The sequence below is a fragment of the Urocampus carinirostris genome, chromosome 8 (assembly GCF_059441175.1).
Source record: "Urocampus carinirostris isolate Australia breed hairy pipefish chromosome 8, RoL_Ucar_1.0, whole genome shotgun sequence".
NCBI lineage: Eukaryota > Metazoa > Chordata > Actinopteri > Syngnathiformes > Syngnathidae > Urocampus > Urocampus carinirostris.
The window spans coordinates 21,256,742-21,272,008 of record NC_142356.1 but is presented as its reverse complement, the minus strand read 5'-3'; the positions used below and the strand labels follow the sequence as shown (position 1 = coordinate 21,272,008).

Below are 15,267 nucleotides of genomic sequence, written 5' to 3'. Positions count from 1 at the left end.
TTCTTTCTTTGTCCCGCCCTCTCTCCTTTTCCCTCCCTCTTTCTCTTATTTCTTCATCTCTCTTTTTCTTTCTCTTTAATCTACTAGTCCGGCCCCCGACAGAATCTTTGTTCTATCTTGTGGCCCCCGAGTTAAAATGAGTTTGACACCCCTGGTTTAAGGTTTGAATATTGTCAGGTTTGATTTTGTTTAGACATGTTATTTGTTTTGTAATCCCTTGTTTATTTGTTACTTTTCCCTTGCATTTTTTATATCCAGTTTGTTCTTTGTTTCTGATTTTGATATTGTCAGGTTTGATTTTGTTCTGACATAATATTTGTTTTGTGACCCCCTGTTTGCTTACTTTGTTCCTTGCCTTTTAATTTCCTTTTCCGGTTCGGTCTTTGGTTTTGATTTTGATATTGTCAGATTGGATTTTCTTTGGATTTGTTATTTGTTTTGTGACCCCTTGTTTGTGTGTTACTTTGTTCCTAGTTTTGTTATCGAATATCACCCTTATTTTGAGCACACCAGCCTCGGTTTCTACTTCCCTTCGCTTGGGTCCAGGCGCAAAACTTAACAAATTCAAAAACTAATATGTAGCTTATGTTTTAGTTTGCAGGAAGTTCTTCCCACTAGAATTTATAAATAGTAAACGCTATCTTCATTTTATGCATGGCTTAGAATAAAGGTCCTTAAGTGACATGTAATCCTTGCAGGAATACACATTTCATAGTGCCCTGTTCAGGTGTAGCATGCACCTGTCCTCTTGGGCGTGACCCGTAGGAGGCGACAACGCTCCATAGGAGAATGCCGTACAAATGAATGCCAGCTGCAGTTAGTCGTGAGGGAAGAAGCGAAGCCACCAGAGAGCAGCGTCATTTAAACATGGCAACAATTTCAAGCATGTTTAACCACTTGACCCAAAATTCAAGCACACAACTTTAAAATTCAAATACAGATGCCGCCCTACTTATGAACAGGATTCCGGATTATCATTCGTTTATTTTGTTTTTAAGTTGCTTCAGTGCTATATTTTGTATGTGTAAGGTTTGTATAAGTATGTTTAAGGCTTGTGTAAGTAACCTGTTTTGTTTTGTACTAAAACATAAAAATTTGATAAAATAATATGCTCTATAAAGATAAATTAAGTTAAGTTAAACTTACTTTTGGAAGATGGGCTTCACGAGTAAGGCTACTTCCTCCTTTTGTGGCAAAAAGTGGCCCCAAAAAATGATCCAACCATTTTCTCAACCGCATCAAGCTTTCTTATTCCACTTTAATTTCAAATAAAAAACGCTCGCCTCTTCTTAAAACTTTACACCAACCATATTGAATGGATGCATGAGATATTAAACAATAAAAATGTCAAAGTTCTTAGAGTGCTGGAGATACTGTATAGCATGCTTACACACGAACTAGGAAGAAGAAGCGGATTTCTTCTTAAGGGGGGGACGCTGGGTGACCTTTCATGACATCCCGAAAAAAAGGTTTGTATCTACCGTTTTTCGTAAGTCGAATAGTCGTATGTAGGGACGCGCCTGTACTTTCGAAGATTTCAAGGACCCGTACGAAGCCTATTATCATGACATTAAAATCATTAAGTAGGGCTGTACTGTATACTTAATATGTGAATCAGTTTTTTTTAATACAACCCAACGTACCTTGGGTCATTTTTCTCAAGGAAACAATCATCATTCTGGGTAAAATATACACAGTTTTGTTTACCTTTATTGTCTTTAATGTCCACAGCTGCCTGAGCCTCCAATAGCAGCGAGATCATTTCCTTGTTGCCACTCAGAGCGGCATGATGCAGTGGCGACAACCTTCACGTGCACACAAAGATCAGGAAAAAAAAGTTAATACGCAAGTACGAGGAAAATCCGGGCACAACTTGAAGACTGTGATCATCTTTGGAGTGGAACAGCTCCACCCCACGGCTCAGTGTGAGAGAAACCAAGGGGGTTAGGGGGGGTGCAAATGACCTACTTCCATTAATAAGCAATCGTTCTGCCCTAAAGCCCTGCAAACACACACTACGCTCGTGAGCGTGTGCACGTGTGAACGTGTGTGAATGTCTAATGGATCCCCCGTGAATATTAAAGGCCGGGCCCTGAAGCCGAATCGACCAATCATGAGTCGTTAAATAAGCAGTTGGGACCCATCATGCGGTTCAAATCAACGTGTCGAAAAAATCAAAATCCAAACGCAACTCGATGACAAGCCAAGCATATGCGCACAAAAGAGCGACCGATCACAAAATCTAAAAATAGATATGCAGTAGTAAATGCAGTGGGTATTAGAGGGGACACACATTCACAAGTTTAAAAAATTTCTACCGATTTAGCTTGAAGGAAAAGTCAAACCAAATTAATTTACTCAACAAAAATGCTCAATGCCTGTACACCTGTTATTATCATAATCCCTCGTTTAAAGAACCAGTGATAGGCAAAATCCGTGAGGTAAACACTAGGGCTGCAACAACTAATTGATTAAAATCGATTAAAATTGATTATTAGGTGTTGGCAACGAATTAAATAACCGATTAGTTGTGTCGCACAATTGATGTGCCTCTCACCGCGTTAATTCAATGCAAATTAGAGTGTGCTCGTAGTACCCCTTTGGTCCGACACAAGGTAATTTTATTTAATTCCAAATGTATCAATACTGCACTTTTCAGATCCAGAAATGCAAATCTCAAATGCAACTCAGAAATGCTGTATTAAAATATTCAATGTGCAATAAGATGACATCTGACAAAATACAGTGGCTCAAGAGGTAGAGCGCTCGTCTTGGGATCAAGAGATCGCAGTTTGAATCCCGGCTCCTCCGTGTTACATGTCAAAGTGTCCTTGGGTAAGACACTGAACCCCTAATACCCCCAGTAAGCAGGTTAGCGCCTTACATGGCTGCACGGCCGCTATTGGGAAATGTGAAGCACACTGTAAAGCGCTTTGGGAAGTCTTGACTTGAAAAGCCCTATATAAATGCAGATCATTTCATTTAATTTCATTTTATTTTATTTCATTTCATTCTCCTCCGATGTTGCCTTTCTTTTTTTGCACTTTATAACACAATTACCTAACATATTTTAAGGTGTATAGCATACATTTGTATGTGGGTGGGTGGGTGTATCCCTTGACCACTAGGTTTGAAGGGGCACAATTTCCTGTGGTGTGTTTTGGGCAAGTACAACCAGGTGTCGCCCATTTCTCTTATGGCCCAAAAAAAACGCGTTATGGTGAGGGATTACCATATTACTTTTGTGGGGTTTTAAATCAAAAAATAAAATAAACTCTTTTATAAATACCAGGAGTGGCCATTTTGACATTTGTGGGCCAGTGAAGATGACTTCACATTTACCAAGGACCAATCATAGTCCTGAGAAAACAGGTCACCTCTGATTAGTTTTTACCCGAGTTTGGACTAATTAGATGGTGTTTTTGGCCACCTCCTTCCCATTTTCCCAATAGAAAATGTTATTTCAAATGTAAATTGGCTTTACTAAATGGGAATATTTTGGTCCTAACAAGGAATTAATATGGAAAATGTTCCTTTTTTTTGATAACTTGTTAACCTAATAACCTCTTTTTTTTCAGTCATAACAGTTCACAATGCAAACTTGAGCCCATTTTTTCATTAAATTTTGAACTCAAAATCTTAAATCTGGAGATTGATTATTGTTGATAAAGCTTGAATCAACTTGAATCATAGCATATGAATAACCTATATTTTATGTTGACAATATCTGTGTATTATTTGTTATTGCAACATCCATTGCAGCCTGGTCATCCTGGAAGGGGGATTACCTCATGTGCAGTCCCTTCTCAAGGTTTCTTCCTTTTCCTCATCTTGAGGTTTTTGAGTTTTTCCTTGCCCTTATGTAGGTTTTAGATTGGAGGATGGTGTAATAATAGTCTGTGATTTACAATAATCTGTGGTCTGTGCAGCCCTTTGAGGCTCTTTGTGATTAAAAGCTATAAATATAATCATGACTTGACTTGACTTGAATCAGGCTCTCATTTGCTCTTCCAACAAAATGCATCATAGTCTTGAAAAAAATCTAATTATTTCAAAAATCAAACGTAAAAATTTGTGTAAATGTCAGCCCTTAACCTACTCTAATATACAACCCTGTCATTTAGCCCCAACCTAGCTAGCTCTTTTCTTAAGCCTGTCTAGCATTCTAGTTATCGCACCTTGTTTGTTGCCAAATCGACATCGAAACCCAAAAGTGAGACGTTCACAGAAATATATTCCCACACAAGTGCACAAAAATATTTCAATGCATTTCTTAAAATTTTATGTGTGCATTTTGGAATCCCCAAGTAAGAAAATAGACGCAACATCCCCCCAAAAATATACGAGATAACTCTGACGTGTGGTGAGGTTGTATCTGGAGAGGCACAGTTTAAATTTAAAGATAAACAACCCAAAATTCTTGTACATCATTAGATTGGCAGAGCAAGAAAGCAATAGGAGAGGGTACCGTCAAGGACAACACCCAGAATTTTGAAGTGAGGGTAGAGAAAAACTAAGGAACTGTCAATAGAGAGAGGGTCGGTGTCAAATGAAGACAGGAAGGATTTGGTGCCAATAAGAGGAATTAAGGGTGACAGAAAGGAGGTGGGAGTGTGGAGTTTGTTTTGCAGGAAAGGTAGAGTCCTTCGGGACCAATTGAAATTAAATGTTACAGAAGATATGGCCTAAGGGGAGCAAGTAGGTTATGTAGAGGAGAGGCCCCAGGATGGAGCCCTGGGGCATACCTGAGGTAGCTGGAGAAGGGTCAGAGAAAAAGGACATGAGTTGTATGAATGGAATGTGGTAGGAATAAAGCCATTGGGGGTGATGCCAATTGAGGATAGTCTACTGAGGAGAATGGTGATAAATGGTATCAAAGGCGGCACTCAGGTCGAGGAATGAACATGGAAAGTGAAGAGGTTGTTGGTAATTTGATTTAAATACTATTACTATTTATAATGTTTGGTGCAGAGGTGTAATCCAAATCAAAATCCTTGGTCTCACTATTGCCCTCTGTCATAAAGTAAGAGAATTGCGTGCTTCATTCTGCATCTGTAGATTACATATAATAACATTACAATTTTAAAATGTTGCGATTTAGAAAAAGAAAATCCAATAACTGTGAAGTTCAATGAGAGAGAACTTAACACTGTATATATGTGTAATTTCATATTTCCATGAGGTGAGGCACAGCTTTCCCCTGCCTCCCATGACTGCACATCACTACTGGCCATTTAAATTCAGACGGACAGCTATAGACGTCAAAAATCCTTTTACAGGCCCCACAAAAAAAGGAATCATTCTATTTCCATATTCTCAGATGAAAAGATTTTTCCTTACCCATCTGCATCCTGGATGTTGACGTTCACCCGCTTGGCTGCTCCAAGGAGTTCTGAAACACAAGGAGACTTTTTAAACCTTTGAAAAACAGAGGACATAAACCACACCGGGGATTCAAGTATTCTCCAATTTACATATTCATTTTTCCCTGCAGGTTTGCAGCGCACTGCGCCACATTTTTGTCCTTTGAGCGAGGCAAATCGTAACGATAATACTTCCAGAGTTGAACTGAGCTCAGGACAACTGACCAATGGGATGGAAGTACAATGTCAAGCCGAGGCTGTAGAAGACCCTGCTGAGTCACATTTGTGTCACAAATCGTTTGCTGATGCAGCCTGTGCCGTGGACGAGAATAGGGGTGTGCAGCTCGATTCAAAACTTATTACGCAAGTACTTGTTCGGATTTTTATTATTGTCCTGGGATTGTGGGCTTGCTAAAAACACCCTTCCACCTACCGAGTTCTGACAAATAAAATGTGAAAATTTGGGTTTGTTTTGGGCCCGGTCCCTAAAGTCAAATTAATTAGTCAGGCTCGGGCTGTTTCGGGCCTTTATACATGTGGGCCTGTCAGGTCGGGTGGATTTTTTAGTCCCGATCTTACTTCTAGCGCAACTTTTCTCTCTCTCACCCAGCGGCCCCGACCACTCTAAGTTTATACCTGAGTGTGTAACTGACACACTTCTAGAACCCCTACCTACCTTGCCTACCGCTGCATCCTGGCTGCCAGGCAGAAGAGAGGGAAAAATAAATGCGCCAAATGACAGAAGCAACAACAGAAAAGGGCAATGCCAGGTGTAATTTGTATGGTTAAGTGCCCTGCAACTGTGGCAACACCACAAATTACAACAAACACATGTTAAGCTCACCCAGTAGAGAGCAACGAGCTACAGTAGTACAAAAATGTAAATATGTTACTGTTCCTGAACAAAAACCTGTAAATTTGACCCTATGAAAGACAAGTGACACTATTTGCCTTACCAACTTTATGTTCAAAATATTATGCAATGGAAAGTATTTCAGCTCTCTAAATTACATTGTTGGGCAGCATTATCAGTATATGTATTTTCATTACATTGCTGCTTTTTTGCTTCACTTTGATGGCGTAACCAGTGCTTCTCAATTTGTTTTCTGTCACTCCCCCTCTGGAAGAAGAGATCCTTTCGCGCCCCCCCTCAATATCAATCTTTTTTTCCAAGTGATCAGATAATATTGGTGGGGACAAAACAAAGATTGCTCGATATTGATTGTAACACGTCATCTATGTCCATGCCAAATCTACGACTTTAGACACATTTATGCTGAAGAAAAACGTAAGAGTCTTTTAAGCCTGATTTTGGTTGTAATGTCTTAAAGCAACAGCTTAATTTATTCAGCTTCGTGCTGTCAGCTGCCAACATTTTTAACATATCAAGCACACCGGTCTTTGCCCGTCTCCCTCCAAGGTCGCAGTGAAGCGCTATGGTAGGAGACTTTTGTATGTCTCGTTACCTCAAATTGCTTTGTCTGTCTCTGCATCCGTGTTAAGTTTTTTTTTTCATGCGGTCACTTGAGGGCCTGCTACACTTTGTTTCTACACTTCATACTCAATGCTTATACTCTGTGCTTCAAGCACTGCGTGGAGGCTAAACGTAAACAAAACACTCTGCCACTGAGTATGCCAACCCCACCCTAATATAATAGAGGATTCAATTGCACTTTATTCTGGAAAAGTTAAAAAAGTCTACTACGGACAGACTGAAGAGATCTTTTCTTTTCTTCCTCATGCCATGAGGCTCTTTAACTCTACCCAGCAGAGTAAAAGCCCACATTAAACCACACCCCCTACATTGCATATTACCGAATTTTATTTCAATATGTATTCTGTGTAGCACTATTTAAATGTTCTATATAACACGCTACAGTGTGCATTTGCACGTCACACTGGGTGTTTGTATATTGTGTTCTTTTTGCTTTATTATTTATTGTTCTCAGCTAAGGGATGCTGCTGGAAATGTGAATTTCCCTTCGGGGATGAATAAAGTATCTATCTATCTATCTATCTATCTATCTATCTATCTATCTATCTATCTATCTATCTATCTATCTATCTATCTATCTATCTATCTATCTATCTATCTATCTATCTATCTATCTATCTATCTATCTATCTATCTATCTATCTATCTATCTATCTATCTATCTATCTATCTATCTATCTATCTATCTATCTATCTATCTATCTATAAGGTCAAATGTAGCTGCACACCCCTTGACAAGCCTCGCACCTTCTATTTCAGAACCACTGGCGTAGACGATCCATCTCCGGCCGCGTTTTAAACTTCTGGGACCAGGTATTTGGATGAAGAAAAAAAAAATGCTGAAGAGAGCAATTCAGTTAAGGACTTGTATTACAAAGAAAGAAAATATGAAGCAAACAGAATATTCTGGGCTTGGGGCATAAAGACAAAGTCCTCCCTAGACCAGCACAGATTGACAAAAATTAAAACTGAGCTGGAAAATGAAACTTAACAGAGCTGGGACTTTCCAGTCTAAGTAAGGGAGTGACATCTTCACCAGACACCTTTGTTATGACAGGATCCAACTGGATTTTACAGGTGATAAGAGTACGACGGACCCAAGGGCAGACTTGTCAAAACATCACTTAGAAACATTGCTGGGAAAGTACTGAATGATAGGATACATTGAAACATCAAATGAATACTGAAAATAAATACTTAATTTGAATATGTTTATGTGCATTCAACACATTTATAACAACTTAATAAATCATGTGATTATAAAAGTAATAAAGGGATGATTAAATAATATATTTAATATAGCTGGAAAATGTATGCAATGGTGACAACAGTAACAGTGACAAATTTTAATATCTTAACACTCTTTCTCTGGCTTTTGAAAGAGCTCAAAATTTTGAAATATAAAAAGTCCATGCTCAATATCTTTACTCTCTTGGCCTTTTGTTCTTAAACAGTTGTATACAGTTTGAGTTTATTTAATACAAAATGAAACATTTTTAGTGCGCAAAATCTGCTGTGTTTATCGTAACTACAAAGTAACTCAAAGAAGGAATGGTTCAAGTGTAGAGTATTCAGCGTTTGGTCAGAATTCCGTTTTGCAATGTCAGAAAATGGTCAAACAATGTCAATACATGTGAAGTGAATGCTGTGTTTAAGTCAATCACATATATGTTATCTAACTGATACTGGTGGAATGTGAGATTGGAGAGGGGGGCTTTAGCTTGCATTTGCGCATCAAAAGTCGCCGTGACAACTCCACCACAGGGTGTCCACCCCTCCCAGGAGGTCAGAACCCAGAGCTGGTACATGTCTAACCTCAAGTGTGTGTAGCACCCCTTTCAGGGTTTTTCATCCGTTTTCCTGACATGATGATCTAAAAATGTACAGTATGCAATAAGGCGAGACGAGTTTTGAAAATATAACTTGCCTATTTGACTAAATTGGTCAGTAAATTATTTGTTAGAATAATTAATTAACCACACATATTCACTACACAAGTATTCAATGATCATGACATTTACGAGCAAAATGTATTGATATCAGATCGGTATTGATCATACTCCCCAATATGTACATGGATCTGTTCTATACTGAAAACCCCAATATTGCCCACCCCTAGAAGGGAGCATAAATGCACTTTATCTACAATCGTGGAGCAAAGCATGAGTACTTTTGCCAGTTTCACCTGCCCCTTAAAATCCAAGTCTCTTTGCGATATCCTGCGGGTTGCCAGATGCTGTGTGTGACCATGCGTCTGGCAACCACACACTGGCATCATTAACAACAACAAAAATTGCCACGAGCCAAAAAAAACCCAGTATGATTATCCCGTTAGCTTAACGAAGACAAACATTTGGAAATGAATCAGCAGTTAAGCTGCTAATATTTCAATACAAGCAGTGCTGTGACACATTTAATACACAAACAAGGATGTTTATATTCTTTATATTGAGACAAACTGTAATAGGCCTGAATAATTACCGGTAATAACATTTAAGTCGACATTTGCACTGTAAAAAAATACATTTTTTCAATTATAAAGACACTAATTTCTTAAAAAAACGACTGAAGTTTGGTAGTAGGGATGTATTACAGTGAGTATTAGCCCTAACATCTGAAGAATCATTATTCAAAATAGCAACATTAAATCGACACCGTGTAATATTGGACCACTAGATGCTGCTTGTTGTTGTTGTTTAGTGCAGGGGTCACCAATGTTTTACTAGTGGGCACTAACTAGCCTCTCCTAAAAGCATCTGAGTAGCCTGTGGACAGGTTCTGAAAATATCTCACCAGTGATGGGTCATTGTAATTTTCAAGGAAATTTGGTTTCTAACTTGGTTGACTGAGCCTATTATAACCCAACTTCTAATGATTACAACCTAGTAATAACGTAGTAATAACATAGTAAGAACATGATAGAAATGTGCATCAAAATGGTAGCCCCTTGCACCCATCAGTTACAAAAAGTAAAACTCAGATTAAAAAACATTGGTGACTATTGGTGTAGTTCAACTGCAAATGGGTGCAAAGCACAAGGAACAATTCAAACTACGGAGACTCAAAATGACCAAACTGCATCATTTTTCTTGTCTTATTTTACCCAGCCATTTACAAGGTTATTAAAATGATTTTAATGGATACCCATAGCAACATGATGACTGACAATCACGTCAGCTTCCTCTTGGTGAGCCTCATATTTAAAATAAATGCAAATTTATTGACCTCAATATTGTTTTTGTAATGAATGATGTTTTTTCTTACTACTTGGTGGCGCTAAATAGTACACAATGTCCCATTGAAAGTGGCGTTTATAAAACTTACCTTCCACATACTTTATAGAATGAGGGCATGCTGTATTTAGTAAATACCGTTTTAGTGATTTTATTAACCACTTGTCAAAGATTCTATTATTGAATTCCAACAATCTCCCGCATTTACACATTTGTAGTAGAATCATCAACATGACAAGCATTTGATCAATCACAAGGTTTATTATTTAGCGCCTCCTAGCTGTAAAAAAATAATTAATTTATTCAAAAATAATATTGTCTCAAATAATGATCAAAAATACATGAACTATAAAGATACATTTTAAAAATATATAGATAAAAAATGTTCATTGATTTGAAATAAGATGAGATAAGGCTCAACTAGAAGAGCTGACATCATTGTCTGCCATTTTGCTGCTATAGGTACTCAGAAAATGGAAAAAAAAAAGAGAAGACAACTGGTGTAGTTTGCTCACTTTGAGTCTCTGTAGTTTGTATTTTTCATTGTGCTTTTTGGCACTTGTTTTTGGTCGCAGTACACAATACAGCGACATCTAGAGGTCCAATATTACACAGTAATCCTTTACTTCAACAAACACAAAATGCCACGCTTTGAGCCCATAACACTATGTGCACAACTCAAGGATCCAGTGATAACAATTGAAATACCTGGTTTAGGGCTGAAACCTAAGTCACTTACCCTAACTCCAACTAAAACCGTAACTCCAATCTTAAACCTAACCCTAGCTCCAACAAAAACCACAAGGCAAGACTCAACCAATACCTTCCCAGGAAAAATCTACATTTGCACAGCTAGGGATTGAATCCATGACACTATCTCTGCCAGTTGAGCCACCATTGATAACAATTTTAAATCCCTAGTTTAGGGCTGACCACCAAGTCATCTAACTAACAAAAAACACCAGCCAAAACCCTAACCCTAACACGAGCTCCAACCAAAACCCTGAACATAACTGCTGTTAAAAACCTTAACCCTGGCTCTAACCAAAACCTTAACCCTAGTTCCGACAAAACCCTAACCCTAGGTTTAACCAAAACTCTAACCCGAGCTCCAACCAAAGCCAAACCCTATCTCCAAATCCATACACCTGAATTTACATGGCTGGAGACTGAACCCATGACTCTATCTCTGTATGTCAAAGATCTGACCTGTGGAGCTACCAAAGATGGCAACTTGATATTGAAGTCACCTAACCAAAACCAATCAAAACTTTAACTCCGTCCAACACCCTAACCTTTACTTCAGCCACAAGTCTAAACTTAACCCTAACTCCATCCAAAACCCTAACCCAAACATTGTCATGAACCAGAACAGGATCTTGACCCAAACACGTGACGTTCTTACACAAGCCCTTTATTTTACGGGAAATTGGGAGTCATGCTTGTTAGGCAGCAGTCAGGCGTGAAAAGATAGTAAGCCAGAGGCCGACGAGATCGATACCAACCGCCTGAGTAGATATCGGACAGATGGGGTCAATACCGGACAGGACGGATAGACAAGATTGATAATGAAACAGGATATCGAAAATAAACACGACAAACAAGAGGCGAACGAAAACTAGAAAGAATAATAAATGGGACAAAAATAGACGGGAACGAAAATGGACTGGAAATACCAACAGGAAAACATGACCGAGTAAGAACCCACGTCTTGAGGGGCAGAGGTTCTTTGACGGACTGACAAAGTAAGAGGGAACACACTGATCTTAAAAAGAGTGAAAGCCAATCTGTTAATGAGCCGGTGCTGGCGCCACAAAGGGCGGGGCCAAAAGGCCGCCATGGCAACCGTGACAATTGAGCTACCAGTGATAACACTTCAAACGCCAATTTAGGGCTGAAACCCACGTCACCTAGCCCTGATTTCGACCGAAACCCTAACTTTCAAACATTTTTGTGTAGTTAATCAGACTGGCATACTATAAAAAACAAATACTCTTCATCATTATGGTGTTTTTATGATAAGAACCTTGAAGGAACAGTGTGTATTTTTAGCACTTCCTAGGGGTAATAAGAAACTTAATTCATTCAAAAACAATACTTAAATAATAAGCAATAATACACGAACTATCATATAAATGTGCAAACTGTACATCAAATAATTGTATGTCAAAAAATTTGCATTTTTCATCCATAAAATGAGGTTTGCCAAGAAGACATAATTCTCCATAGTTCCAAGTGCTTTTTAGCACCCCGTTTTTGGTTGGACTCAATGTTCCCCCTAAGCTGCATGTGTGCGCAATTGCGCACTGCCTAGAGTTTTTCCGCGCAGAAGAAAATCTAGCCAGGTCAAAAAAAACAGGGCTCGAAATTGCTAATTAATAAGCGAATTAAGTCAAAGTTACAGTGCATGAAGCTGAAAATACACGGGTTCCCCTGACGCCGTGTTCTAAATGTGGTATTTTGAAGTCAAGGTCGAAGTAGAACGAAGTTGAGTAAAGTCAGTAGAGTTTTTCGAGAACCGGCTTCTTCGGCTTGGCTCACTAAAAAGAACAGTCTCTTTCGGGTCCCAAACGGCTCTTCAGGTTATTTTTGCTTCTTTAATCCCTACATGACCAAATATTATGTAAAATTATGCAGGAAGGGGGGAAATAGAGCAAAAAAGGAAAAAAATACCAAAATGAAAAAGTAGTGAAAAGCTGAGAAAAGGAGAAACAAAAGGAGAGAAAAAAAGAAAAAAAGAGCAGGAAAAAAATCAGAAAAAAAATCCAGAAGAAAAGAAAGACACGAATAAAGGAAAAAGTTAATAGAGAATGAAAAAGCAAGAAAAAGGTAACAGTTAGGAAAAAATAAACACAATGAGATTTTTTTTAAAAAGGAATTTAAAAAAAAAGGAGAAGAAAAACAGTGAAAAAGGAGGAAAAGTTTTTGTTGCATTCAAATAATTTCCAATTATATCAAGCCAATATTGTTGCCAACATTGTACTTCCACTAAAAAAAATGTATCTAAATACAGTTCTGTATGGTGCAACTGACTAAATAAGCCCCTAAAAATGTTGATGTCAAGTTTTGGACATGTTTGATAATGATTCAGTTGCCACTCTTGGGATTGCTGTTGCTCACTGTTGTTTCAAGCGTTGCTCACCGACTTGGTGTGAACGCTCAGGCCCGTGGAAAATTAGAGGGAACATTGGTTGGACTCTATAATACCGGTGGTCAGATAGTGCACGTAGTCTCTTTAAGAACACAATTTTCATATTAAATTATAATCACAATAGAAATGGGAATTGACCTATTACTAAAATGTTGCTTTATCATATCCTAACGTCAAGGATTAAAAACGAAAATGTTTTCAAATTTGGTGCCGGCGAGCACGGCAGATGTGGGTTTATCTTTACAAAAAGCGCAGTGTGAGTGCATGAGCTCTCTCTGTTTTTGTTTTGTTTTTTTGCCGAGTATATACTTTATTCCAAATATTTGGTCGTTTGAGCCCGTCACCATGTGTGCGTGTGGCGATAACCTTGATCTTTGAAAGCACATAAGAAGGATGAAGACGCCCAACTGCAGCAAGGAGCACACGCACACAAACACAGGCGCATGCACACAGAGTGGTGTTTTGCATCCCTTCCTCTCCTTTTTTTTTTTTTTTTGGTCAAACCCTCCTAATCCCAGCACCAGGCCCGTAATCTGTAGCTGTTCTGTAATCTGGGCAAATGCTTTTCCCCCTTCTCCCCGCATCCCTATCTGCACTTCATCCCTTCATCCTGCGCTCACACTCTAATTTTCTCTGTAATTTGCTAAAGAGTGGCAGCTGATTGGTGCTCGCCCAGCACTGTTTACACCCTGCAGTTGACACGTGTGTGTGTTTGTGCCCCCCATCCCCTCCCCACTGTCATTGCTCTTGGATTATAAAAAAAAGAGAGCCATCCCTTCCCCCCTAGTGGAATCGATGAACGCGGATGTGTGTCAGCGTCAGACTGTCAGCTGTACCCCGGCAGCTCGCCGTCCACCCCCCCCCCCCCAACCGATTATCCTTTTGCCGATAAATTGCTCTCAGGACATGAATGGAACGCAAAATCGTGACAATTGAGAAGAAGAAAGCAGAAAACATGAAAAAAATACAGATGTTGGAATGCGATGCAGTTCTGCATCACGGCTATCGAGCTAGATATGGCTCCAACATCTGGCTTGGCGATAAAACAAGGACTTGTTAACTCTTTTCTGTATCATTCCAATATTAGTACATGCTAGGACAAAATAACGCAATAGCTCGAATATACAGCGGAACCTCGGTTTTTGAACGCCTCTCAGTTCGAACAAATCGGAGATTGACCAAAAATTTCGAGAAATTCTTGCTTCGCAATTCGGTCAAAAAATCGGAGTTCGAACGCCGGTAGTGCGTGAGTGCGTACGCTAGGGTGCGATGCTGAGCGGCGTACGGGTGTTTTAGGCCCTTATTATGCCTCCGAAGAAAGTCAGTGCAAGCAGCAAAGTTGCTACAGGTGAAAAAGGAAAAGTAGTGCGTACAACTATTGCATTTAAGAAAGAAATAATTGCCAAATATGAAGGAGGTGTGCGAGTGTCTGATCTTGCTAGGGAATACAGCATGGCTAAATCTACGATTAGTACGATACTAAAGAATAAGGAGGCTGTGAAATCTAGTGATGTGGCTAAGGGAGTGAGTGCTAAAAGCAAGCAACGGCGGTCCACCTGCGCCTTCTGCTGACCACCACAAAGGTAAGAAATCCCATCCATAATTATTTTCTTTATCCTTTTTTTGTACACGTTCATGTTAGCGTAATCTTTCGTATGGAAGATTACGATAACGCTAACGTACAAGTAACCTGCGTTAGCTTTATGTGGGTGTTGGAATGGAGCCCAACTTTCAGGGTGTTGCGGAGACCCGGGTTCTAAATGACTTGTAAACGACCTGATTTTTTTATTTTTACACGTTCATGTTAACGTAATCTTTCGTACAGAAGATTACAATAATGCGGACATACAAATAGCCTGGGTTAGCTTTATGTTTACGTTAAACATTCAAGGTAAACATTCAGGGTGTTGGAACGGATTAAAACGATTTACATTATTTTTAATGGGAAAATGATTTCGGTGATCGAACAAATCGGTTTTCGAACAGGGTTCTGGAACGTATTATGGTCGAGAATCGAGGTTCCTC

The 15,267-nt window shown here is 39.1% G+C and overlaps 1 protein-coding gene across 2 annotated transcripts in view; it reads right to left on the bottom strand.

Annotated features, from left to right (window-relative positions):
- The window catches only part of LOC148361220 (uncharacterized), a 97,673-nt gene that overhangs the window by 67,177 nt on the left and 15,229 nt on the right, over nt 1–15,267 (bottom strand). For both annotated transcript variants that reach the window (XM_088341964.1, XM_088341965.1), the window contains exons 2-3: nt 5,341–5,392; nt 1,708–1,805 (exon numbers count right to left, since the gene is read on the bottom strand). In XM_088341964.1, coding sequence (XP_088198090.1) covers nt 1,708–1,805; nt 5,341–5,392 — 150 coding nt within the window. The remainder of the gene's footprint in view (nt 1–1,707; nt 1,806–5,340; nt 5,393–15,267) is intronic.